This window comes from Ovis aries, chromosome 1 (assembly GCF_016772045.2).
Source record: "Ovis aries strain OAR_USU_Benz2616 breed Rambouillet chromosome 1, ARS-UI_Ramb_v3.0, whole genome shotgun sequence".
Taxonomy (NCBI): Eukaryota; Metazoa; Chordata; class Mammalia; order Artiodactyla; family Bovidae; genus Ovis; species Ovis aries.
In genome coordinates, this window is record NC_056054.1 from 122951504 (window position 1) to 122963647 (window position 12144).

The window sequence follows — 12144 nt, forward strand, 5'->3', positions numbered from 1 at the left end:
TGCATGCTTAGTGGATCAGTTCAGTTCAGTTCAGTTGCTCAGTCGTGTCCGACTCTTTGCGACCCCATGGACTGCAGCACACCAGGCCTCCCTGTCCATCACCACCTCCCGGAGTTTACCCAAATCCATGTCCATTGAGTCGGTGATGCCATCTAACCAGGTCATCCTCTGTTGTCCCATTCTCCTCCTGCCTTCAGTCTTTCCCAGCATCAGGGTCTTTTCCATAGAGTCGGTTCTTCAAATCATGTAACCAAAGTATTGGGATTTCAGCTTCAGCATCAGTCCTTCCAAAGAACACCTAGGACTGATCTCCTTTAGAATGGACTGGTTGGATCTCCTTGCAGTCCAAGGGACTCTCAAGAGTCTTCTCCAACACCACAGTTCAAAAGCATCAGTTCTTTGGCATTCCGCTTTCTTTATGGTCCAAATCTGACATCCATACATGACCACTGGAAAAACCATAGCCTTCACTAGATGGACCTTTGTTGGCAAAGTAATGTCTCTGCTTTTTAATATGGTTTCTAGGTTGGTCATAACTTTTCTTCCAAGGAGCAAGTGTCTTTTAATTTCATGGCTGCAGTCACCATCTACAGTAATTTTGGAGCCCAAAAATATAAAGTCTGTCACTGTTTCCACATCTATTTGCCATGAAGTGATGGGACCAGATGCCATAATCTTCGTTTTCTGAATGTTGAGCTTTAAGCCAGCTTTTTCACTCTCCTCTTTCACCTTCACCAAGAGGCTTTTTAGTTCTTCTTCACTTTCTGCCATAAAGGTGGTGTCATCTGCATATCTGAGGTTATTGATATTTCTCCCGGCAATCTTAATTCCAGCTTGTGCTTCTTCCAGCCCAGCATTTCACATGATGTAGTCTGCATATTATGTTAAATAAGCAGGGTGACAATATACAGCCTTGACGGACTCCTTTTCCTATTTGGAACCAGTCTGTTGTTCCATGTCCAGTTCTGACTGTTGCTTCCTGACCTGCATACAGGTTTCTCAAGAGGCAGGTCAGGTGGTCTGGTATTCCCATCTCTTTCAGAATTTTCCACAGTTTGTTGTGATCCACACAGTCAAAGGCTTTGGCATAGTCAATAAAGCAGAAGTAGATGGTTTTCTGGAACTCTCTTGCTTTTTCGATGATCCAGTGGATGTTGGCAATCTGATCTTTGGTTTCTCTGCCTTTCCTAAATCTAGCTTGAACATCTAGAAGTTCACAGTTCACCTACTGTTGAAGCCTGGCTTGGAGAATTCTGAGCATTACTTAGCTAGCGTGTGAGATGAGTGCAACTGCGCAGTATTCTTTGGCATTGCTCTTCTTTGGGAGTGGAATGAAAACTGACCTTTTCCAGTCCTGTGGCCACTGCTGAGTTTTCCAAATTTGCTGGCATATTGAGCACTTTAACAGCATCATCTTTTAGGATGTGAAGTAGCTCAACTGGAATTCCATCATCTCCACTAGCTTTGTTCATAGTGATGCTTCCTAAGGCCCACTTGACTTCGCATTCCAGGGTGTCTGGCTCTAGTGAGTGATCACACTATTATGGTTACCTGGGTCATCAAGATCTTTTTTGTATAGTTCTGTGTATTCTTGCCATCTCTTCTTAATATCTTCTGCTTTTGTTAGGTCCATATCATTTATTTCCTTTACTGTGCCTATCTTTGCATGAAATGTTCCCTTGCATTTTGAAATTAGAAAATCTCTAATTTTCCTGAAGAGATCTCCCATTCTATTCTTTCCCATTCTATTGTTTTCCTCTATTTCTTTGTATTGATTAGTGAGGAAGGCTTTCTTACCTTGCCTTGCTATTCTTTGGACCTCTGCATTCCAATGGGTATATCTTTCATTTACACCTTTGCCTTTAGCTTCTCTTCTTTTCTCCTTATTGCCAAATTAAGACTTAAATTGAAGAAAGTAGGGAAAACCACTAGACCATTCAGGTAGGACCTGAATCAAACCCCTTACGATTGTATAGTGGAAGTGACAACTAGATTCAAGGGATTAGATCTGACAGAGCGCCTGAAGAACTATGGACAGAGGTTCATGACATTGTACAGGAGGCAGGGATCAAGACCATCCCCAAGAAAAAGAAATGCAAAAAGGCAAAATGGTTGTCTGAGGAGGCCTTACAAACAGCTGAGAAAAGAAGAGAAGCTAAAAGCAAAGGTTATATAAGTATGTAATATCTTGGGGCTTCCGTGGTGGCTCAGGGGTAAAGAATCTGCCTGCCAATACAGGAGATACAGGTTAGATCCCTGGGTTGGGAAGATCCCCTGGAGAAGGCAATAGCAACCTTCTCCAGTATTTTGCCTGGAAAATCCCATGGACAGAAAAGCCTGGCAAGCTACAGTCCATGGGGTTGCAAGAGAGTTGGACACGACTTAGTGGCTAAAGACCAACAACCTCATACTACCTCAATCTTGGTTACAAAGCCTAAAACACTTATTATCCCAGAGGGGGACGTTCCCACGAGGGGATACGTTAGGGATTCCATCAAACTGTAAGTTATAGCTGCCACCTTCTCACATCAGGATGCTTGTGCCAAAAAATTAGCCGGCCAGGAAGGCAGTCAGGAGTCACTACTTGGGTCATCAGGAGGAGAAAAGGCTGCTGCTACATGGTGGGGCCTTGGGGGAGGGGTGACTCCTGCCCAATTCTCATGGCACGTGGAGAAGCACAGGAGCCGGGGTCTCTGGCGTCCTGTGACCAGGGGCTCAGCCCTCGCAGAGCAGAGCATCTGAGTCGCCCCCGTCAGGTCAGCAGCGGCTGGTCAGGCGAGAAGAAACAGCAGAGCAGTGAGATCACGGGGGTCACTTGTGCCTCTGGGACCAGCTGCAGTGGTGGGGCTGGCCCTTGTTCCCGTGACCTTCTTCTTGTAGCCTTCCCTGGGGGAGGAGATCGACTCGGCTCTTAGAGAGGCTGCACCCCTGGGTCCTAATGGTTTACGTGCAGGCTGGAGTGGATGCTGCGATGCTCCACCCTCACCCCAATCCTTAGGAAGCAGGGGCTTGCTCCCTCGGCTGCTGGGAGTGGGGCTCCCCCCATCCCCTACCCTGGGAGGCTCCCTGAGCTGAAGGAACTGCTCCATCCAAACTGCACCTCCTTCCTGGGGGAGCCCACACCCAGCCCAGGGGAGACACAGGCTTCGCTTCACATTTCCTTTCACTTCATTTCTAATGAGACTATAAGCAAGATTTCATTTCTTAAAGCTGCTTCTGTCCTACAGGCTCTATCCAGGTACATTCTTTCTTCCACCCAAACATTTTGAAAGTAGCTTTCCTGTAGTTCAGTTGGTAAAAAATCCGCCTGCAATGCAGGAGACCCCGGTTCGATTCCTGGGCTGGGCAGATCCACTGGAGAAGGGATAGGCTACCCATTCCAGTATTCTTGGGCTTCCCTGGTGGCTCAGCTGGTAAAGAATCTGTCTGCAATGTGCGAGACCTAGGTTCCATCCCTGGGTTGGGAAGATCCCCTGGAGAAGGGAAAGGCTACCCACTCCAGTGTTCTGGCCTGGAGAATTCTATGACTGTACAGTCCATGGGGTCACAAAGAGTTGAACATGACTGAGCGACTTTCATGTTCACTTTTTCTTTTTCTCCACTTTCCTGGAGGAAAAAAAAGAACTGCTTTCCTAAAGCCTGGGACACATCCTGTAATTTCAGTTGCTCTCAGACACTCCCTGCTCTGACACTGCTCCTGCCCCTCCACTGTCCCTGGCTGTTCGCTGGCACTCAGCCCAGAGTCCTCTCTTTCCCATCTTTTCCGCTCTGAGCTCGGCTTAGCCCCTTTCTGCTCCGGGACCAGCACCTTGGCTCTCTGACGACTTGGGGCTCTGGGCATGGAAGGTCAGAGAAAGAACAAACATCCAGGCTGGAGGGAGGGCTTTTAGGAACAAAACCTCTGCCCTCCGCCCCCTCCCTATAGAGCTGTTCCACAAGCTCAGACTTCTCTGAAAGGGCACCAGGAATGGGACCTGCGTGCAAGGCGTGTGTCATCCTGCAAGAAACCATGCTGGGCTGAGTTAGGCGGCTCTGACTGTGAAGGTCAGTGTCTTCTTATGCACGCGCATCTGGCTCCGTGCCACTACCTACCTCTTTAAGGTGCTGTGGAAGAGAATTCCTCGGGGGGAAGGCGTGCCTGGCCTTCCTGTAAACACACCGCAGCAGGAAGAAGCAGCCAAGCAGTAGCAGGAGAGCGGCGCACATGGAGGCTGCCAGGACGCTGGCCACCATCCAGGACGGGGTGGTTTCTGCAGGGATGAAGGGCTGGGTCATATTCGCGTCATGCTTTCACCATCATGATCTAATGGTAACCCCTTACCGCTGGGGTGGGGCCGGGGTGGGGGGGTGCACAGGTGTGTCTCAGAAGGAAACAGAGCAGCTATTTGAGGATCTGGAGGTTTTCAAGTCTCACCCTTTCCTACCAGTCTCCAAGTTGGGTTTCTGGGGCATGATTGCTGATACGCCCCAAAAAGCAGCAGCTGCACGAATTCTGATCCCCATTATCTACCCACAGGGGAGCCATCAGCTCCCTGTTCTGCTGTTCCATCAGCAGATAATGGGGCTCCCCGGGCCCCAGAGCCCCAGTTGACACACACGTGCTACAGCGTTTTGTACTGAGAACTGCACAGGGGACTCCACCTGACCGCCTGCACGCAGAGACCTCCCCTAATGCTAGTGCGGTGCCCAGCAGCCTAAAGCTGATCTCTGGGTGCCCCCCTCCCTTCCCCAGCACCTCTGTGAGCTCCTGTCTGGAAAAACCCGAGGCTACCAAAAGAATTCTCCTTTGTTTTACCAACTGTTGACGTTCCTTTCTTAGTGCACTTTCCTAAAAAGCTCAGGACTGTAAAGCCTTCCTCTCTCCCAGTGAGACCTAAATTAGCTCCTACAATCCAGGAGTGTCTTTCTCAAGGATCTGGAAGCCAATCCTTTGACATGTCATCATCAGGATGGAGCATCATGACAGGGGAAGAGTCTCTGTCTCAGAGTCCCAGTGGGAAGAACGTCGTAGGTGACAAAATCCAGTTAGCAGCAGACGCAGAAAACGGCCTAAGTGCGTTACCACCACCCCACGCGCCCACCCAGTTTTGGTCATTTGTCACTTCCGTGACCCCAATCTCTTTTCGTCCCGATTCCCAATTCTGTCTTTAAAATGCCCCATCAGCTCTTTCCCCTCCTCCAGTCATGAACGAACCAAATCTGTTTTTACCACCTTAATGGTGTCCAGCTTTATCTTGGACCGTCTCCAGGGGGTCACCCTTGGTGGCCCAGCTCCCCTCACTTAGCACCAGGCCCCTTTGCCAGCTGCCCTCCTGGCCTCCCTGTGACCAGCCCTGTCAGCCAGCACCACCCTCCTGATGCAGACTGAAAGTATCTGGTGCTGGGAGAGGCCAGGAGAATGAACCTTGCTCTGGAACAGCAGGGCCTTCTATGGGGATTGTGGCAAAGTGTCAACTCTTACTTCCCCAGGGCAGATCAAAGAACCCTGATGGGCACACAGTCTTGGAGCCACCTGGACGGCAGGCCCCCTGCTGGCCTCTCCCAGCACTTGGCACACTGTGTGGCCATAGATACTCCCTAAACATCTAGTGAATGGTGAGGGCACCCATCATGGGGAAGAGGCTGGACGGGCCTGCTGCCCTCTCTTGCACTGTGATTAACACTGGCAGTGACCTTGCAGCCTGTCCAGCTTGTGCCCTGGCCGAGTTCAGGGAACTCACTCCTTATCCCTGCACCCTATGAATTCTCGTTTCAGTTACTAGAATCGAGTGGTGGTGCCTTTAGCAGGTTCAGCTCAGATGGGTTTTCTGGGTGGATACAGGGTCATGGGGCAAGGGAACTGGTAGGGGTGGCCCCCAGGCTTTACGAGAGCTGATGATGGTAGGTCAGCTTGTGATCTGACGTCCCAGCTCTGGAGGAAGTTCCAGGACCGTCTACTCATCTCTCTATCTTTCCACTTAATATTTCTGTAGCTCTTTAATTTGCCATGCATCAGAATTACCCATGAAATATTAATTAAACATTGACTCCTGGGCCCCACCCTGGCACGGTTGGTGACACTGTGATGACTCCCCTGGGGGCAGCTCCTGGGCCTCCTTGGGCCTCCAACCCAGACATTTCAGCATCTTACACAGGACGTTATTCCATGGGCATACCCGGTTGATGGTGATAAAATTCAAAAGATGCTACTGTGACTTACTGAGAAGGGGGAATGGGGAAGGAGAGGGGATACTGCTTTACACAGGCTGTGACCTGTAGAAGAATCTGGTACTGAACTGAACTGAACTAGTAATCAACACTATCTGTGTGAAGCCCTTAACTTGCTTCAGTCTAGCTAGCCATGCCTCATGTGAACTCCCTTTTCCTGTCTCACCCTCGGGCAAGTCTTCCCTTTGCTTCAGTATGGGATGAATCTGTAGGCATGGGCGGAGATGTTACTTCCTGTTATTTGTTGAGCTGACTTCATCTCTCTGAACCTTCACCTTCCTTCTGGGAAAACGGAAAAGAACCTTTCCACACTTTCACTGAAAACTTGTGAGGTTTTAAACAGGAGAACTACATTTAAACAAACAAACAAACAAAGCCCTAAACTGATGTTTGACAGAAGCAGGTTTTCAGTGGGCTATTCTATTCTTTTATAAAATGTCTGGATTTTGTTAATGAGCAATCATTTAGAGTTAGAAGATATTTGAAATACTTTCCTTTCTGGTCCAAGTGTGTGCCTCATGCCATGGTTCGTGACATAAGCCTGAAGTAATATTTAAAGGTGTGATTTTATTTAAAAAAATTTATTTATTTGGCTGTCAGGTCTTACTTTCAGGGCTCTAGAGCACATGGGCTCAGCAGTTGTAGCGCAAGGGCTAAGCTGTCCTATAGCACATGGGATCCTCGTTCCCCGACCAGGGATCAAACCAGCATTGCCTGAAATGGAAGGTGGATTTTTAACCACTGGAGCATCAGGGGAAGTCCCTAAAAGTATGATTTGAATAATGTCCTTATTAATAACAGTAATGACACCTAACCTGTACTGCAGGCTGACTCTGTGCCTGGCACTGTCCTGGGTGACACCTTTGATTACTCTCATCCTGTAGATGAGGTGATGGAGGCAGTGGGCAGTTCAGGATCTGCCCCAAGTCACTCATTGTGCTGGAATTCACAGCAGGGAATGATGGGACACGGAACAACCAGGCACGTACTCAGGCCTGGAGAAAGCAGTTGGCAGGTGTTTAGAGGAAAGAGCGAAGATCCCAAAGTCAGCATGCTAGTGATTTAAACAGGATGGGTGCTGCCAGGGCACAGAATTCTCATTCAAGCACAAATGATTCACGAGCGGAATAAAAAGGTAGGCTTTTGGGAGTTCTCTGGTGGTGCAGTGGGTAGGACTCTGCGCTTTCACTGCCAAGAGCCTGGGTTCAATCCCTGGTTGGGGAATGAAGATCCCACAAGCCTTGAGGGGCAGCCAAAAAAAAAGTTCTTTTTGGTTTTTATTAAGGCAGGCTTTTGTTATTTAGAGGCACTTGCTGAGAGGCTCAGCCACAAGGTGGAACACAGGCAGGTGGGCTTAGCCTTGGACAGCAGTGCCTCGGCACTAGCTGGGGGCTACAGAAAAAAGAGAGAGGCAGAGAATCCCCTGCAGAGAGACAGCAAGACTCCATCTTCTATGTGGCTCTGTAATCCTGAGAAACCGTGCTTAATATTATTGCAGAATACTTTTGGATGACACTGGAAAGATCACGTGACCGGGTGAGATGAGAGATTTCTGGATTTGGGCAAGTAACTTTGTTCATCTACAAAACAAGGGAAAGAAACCTCAACAAGATTCAGGAAACTCCAGGCTGGTAAGCCTGATTCAGTGTCCAGAAAAAGATACAAAAATTCTAAAATGGATCGTTAAGTAGCCACGTGTTGTTTGTTGTTTAGTCACTAAGTCATGTCCGACTCTTTTGTGACCCTCTGGACTATGGCCCACCAGGCTCCTCTGTTCATGGGATGTCTCAGGCAAGAATAACTGGAGCAGGTTGCCATTTCCTTCTCCCAGGATCTTCCCAACCCAGGGATCGAACATATGTCTCTTGCACTGGCAGGCTGATTCTTTATCACTGAACCACTAGGGAAGGCTGAAATTACGGCAAAGTTGTGTTTGACTCTTTGAGATTCTATGGACTTTAGCATGCTAGGTTTCCCTGTCTTTCACTATCTCCCAGAATTTGCTCAAATTCATGTTCACTGACTTGGGGATGTTATCTAATCATTGCATCCTCTGCAGCGCCTTCTTCTCCTGCCCTTAATCTTTCCCACCATCAGGGTCTTTTCCAGTGAGTCAGCTCTTGGCATCAGGTGGCCAAAGCACTGGAGTTTTGGCTTCAGCATCAGTCCTTCTAATGAATATTCAGGGTTAATTTCCTTTCGGATGGACTGGTTGGATCTCCTTGCAGTCCAAGGCACTCTCAAGAGTCTTTACAGGCACCATAATTTAGAAGCATCAATTCTTTGGCATTCAGCCTTCTTTATGGTCCAGTTCTCACATCCATACATGACTACTGGAAAAACCATAGCTTTGACTACCCAGACCTTTGTCGGCAAGCTAATGTTTCTGCTTTTTAATATGCTGTCTAGGTTTGTCATAGCTTTTCTTCCAAGGAGCTGTGCTGTGTTGTGCTTAGTTGCTCAGTCATGTTCGACTCTTTGCGACCCCATGGACTGTAGGAGCTGGCTAGGCTCCTCTGTCCATTGGGATTCTCCAGGCAAAAATACTGGAGTGGGTTGCCATGCCCTCCTCCAGGGGTTCTTTCCAACCCAGGTCTCTTGCACTGCAGGCGGATTCTTTACCATCTAAGCCACCAGGGAGGTGTCTTTTAATTTCATGGCTGCAGTCACCATCTGCAGTGATTCTGGAGCCCAAGAAAATAAAATCTGTCACTGTTTCCACTTTTTCCCCATCCACTTGCCATGAAGTGATGGGACTGGATGCCATGATCTTAGTTTTTTGAATGCTGAGTTTCAAGCCAACTTTTTCCATTTTCCTCTTTTACCCTCATTAAGAGGCTCTGTGGTTTCTCTTCACTTTCTTTCATTAGAGTGATATCATCTGCATATCTGAGGCTGTTGATACTTCTCCCAGCAATCTTGATTCCTGCTTGTGATTCATCCAGCCTAGCATTTCACATGATATACTCTGCATATAAATTAAAGAAGCAGGGTGACAATATACAGCCTTGACATACTTCTTCCCCAGTTTTGAACCAGTTAGTTGTTCCATGTCTGGTTCTAACTGCTGCTTCTTGATCAGCATACACGTTTCTCAGGAGACAGGTAAGGTGGTCCAGTATTCCCATCTCCTGAAGAATTTTCCACAGTTTGTTGTGATCCACACAGTCAAAGACTTTGCATAGTCAGTGAAGCAGAAGTAGATGTTTTTCTGAAATTCCCTTGCTTTATCTATGATCCACTGTATGCTGGCAATTTGATCTCTGGTTCCTCTGCTTTATCTAAACCCAGTTTGTACATCCGGAAATTCTTGGTTCTTATACTGCTGAAGTCTAGCTTGAAGGATTTTGAGCATAACCTTACTGGGGTGTGAAATGAACACAACTGTACAGTAGCTGGAACATTCTTTGGTGGTGTCCTTCTTTGGGACTGGAATGAAAACTCACCTTTTCCAGTCCTGTGGCCACTGCTGAGTTTTCCAAATTTGCTGGCATATTGAGTGCAGCACTTTCACAGCATCATCTTTTAGGATTTGAAACAGCTCAGCTGGAATTCCATCACCTCCACTAGCTTTGTTAGTAGTAAAGCTTCCTAAGGCCCACTTGACTTCACACTCCAGGATGTCTGGCTCTAGGTGAGCGATCACACCATCGTGGTTATCCCAGTCATGAAGATCTTTTTTGCATAGTTCTTCTACGTATTCCTGTTACCTTTTCTTCATCTCTTCTGCTTCTGTGAGGTCCTTGCTGTTTCTGTCCTTTACTGTGCCCATCCTTGCATGAAATATTCCCTTGATATCTCCAATTTTCTTGAATATACATCTAGTCTTTCCCATTCTATTGTGGGCTTATTTTTCTCAAGCTGTGTTCTTGGAAATGCTCCTTCTCAGAAAGGGTATTGAAAGCTCAAATATGCTAAAAATGATCATATATAGCGTGTTTTTTTCTGAGAGGGAGATGGGGTGAACCTTCATGTCCAGGCCCATCTGACTACAGGGCTCTTGTTTTGAGAAATATCCCATAAACACTCATGGGACACAGTTGGGACAATAATGCACTTGGCACTGGGTGTTGATTTCAGCTGATATTTGCCAAAAAGTCTTTCACTGTGACTTTGCAGACAGTCAAACACAACAGCTTACAAAATAGTCCAGTGTGTTCCTATGGATTAGTGACCATTAAGTAGGCATATCCTGGACACACCAACGGTTTAAAAAACGAACTGTTAAAGATCCTGAAGCTCTTCCTAGCAAATCAGTTTTTCTTTGATAAGACAATGCAAAATTGGGCAAGAAATACATCCAATGACAAAAACCAACATTCGGGAAGAACTTGATAAGCTGACGTGATGAAGCACCATGATGGCAGCAACACAGCGGCCTCAGGACTGCAGTGACACAGATGGAAAGTTTTCCCCTCTCTCTGGAGGAAATAGATTTTTTGCATATGGATACTCAGTTGCTGGGCATCATTCGTGTTGCTTTTTGTTTTCAGACCTTTTATTTTATATTGGAGTACAGCCAATTAACAATGTTGTGACAGTTTCAGGTGCACAGGAGAGCGACCCAGCCGTACAAATACAGGCTTCCAGTCTCCCTCAAACTCCAGAGGGAATTCTTTTATTACAATTGCTCTCCTTTGTACTTCTGCAATCCCCAAATCACTGCTTTGCTTTCCAAAGGGACTCCATAAATGAAAAGAGCCAGGATCAGACCTGCTTGTATGCATCTGAGCTGGTAGATCCTCTGGACAACGTCTTTAAATAACAAAAGGCCCCTCATTTGTGTGCGGACTGTAAGATTTTATCATCTCGAATGATAACACACCTGTATATACTTGCTCAATGTCTAGGCCAACTGGTACCTGCCTCTTCCCTCTGTTCCTCCTTCTCTTCCTCCCTCCCCATGTTTTAAGAAACATCAAGCGTGGAGGCACTCTACTAGACACTGGGGTACGTGTGCCTCATATGTAGGGGACTGTGTTGAGGTTCTGGTGCCACAATTCATGAGGAACCCTAAAACTATCTTGCTGAGGACAGTGATGGGGTTGCCAAACTATTCCTACGATGTGTGAAGGAACTGGAGTGTGCAGCCTGGGAAGGAAAGGCGTCTAGCAGAGGGCATCAGGGCTCGACCTTTGCTGGGTGGTCTTGGGAGGCCTGAGACTTGCTGAGGGAGCCCGAGAGGTCAGAACAAGCACACTGGAGGTGCGTGTGTGTGGGGAAACCTTAGCCCTCTGGACGGAAGGACTGTCCATCAGTCCCTTGGGTTTAGGAGTGAACAAGCTGCCTCAGAAGGTGGCGGTCTCCTTCCCAGCATGAGGTTCAGTCAGTCAGGGATGAACTGGAGTTTGAGCTGGGTGATAATCTCCAAGGAGTCTTTCAGCTGGCACACTCAGTGGGAGTCTCTAAAGCCACTTAAGATGCTCAGAGGAGGGAATTCCCTGGCGGTCCAGGGTTAGGACTCTGCTTCTACTGTAGGAGACACGGGTTTAGTCCCTGTTTGGGGAATGCAGATCTCACAAGCCTTGCAGCATGGGGCCCCACCACCACCACCCATGTCCAAAAAAAAAAAAAAAAGAGGGTGATCAGAGGACACAGAACAGCAGATGGTGCATCTCAAAGACTCACCGTCAATGGTTGTTTGCTCACAGACAGGCTCACTCCATTCTCCAGCTTTGTTCCGATCAGGAAGAAACCCTTGAACTTGAACACAATAAGTTGTCTGTGACTCAAGATTTCGGAGGAACTCGAAGTCATACTGACCAGAAATTGAAAACTAGTAACAGAGACAAAAAACAGAACATGCCTCAGCAGTGAAGGGACATTTCCCATCGCCCCACCCCACCCCGCCACCTGCCACTTATTGGTTATAATCTTTACTTCAGGCTCAAAATAGGAGGATAAAGGAAGCAGATGCTCCTCCCACATCACCTCAGG

The 12144-nt window shown here is 47.6% G+C and overlaps 1 protein-coding gene across 1 annotated transcript in view; it reads right to left on the bottom strand.

The window, feature by feature from the left end:
• The window catches only part of IL10RB (interleukin 10 receptor subunit beta), a 30715-nt gene that overhangs the window by 4531 nt on the left and 14040 nt on the right, over positions 1–12144 (bottom strand). Inside the window, exons 5-6 of the mRNA XM_015092371.4 lie at positions 11836–11983; positions 4093–4250 (exon numbers count right to left, since the gene is read on the bottom strand). Coding sequence (XP_014947857.2) covers positions 4093–4250; positions 11836–11983 — 306 coding nt within the window. The remainder of the gene's footprint in view (positions 1–4092; positions 4251–11835; positions 11984–12144) is intronic.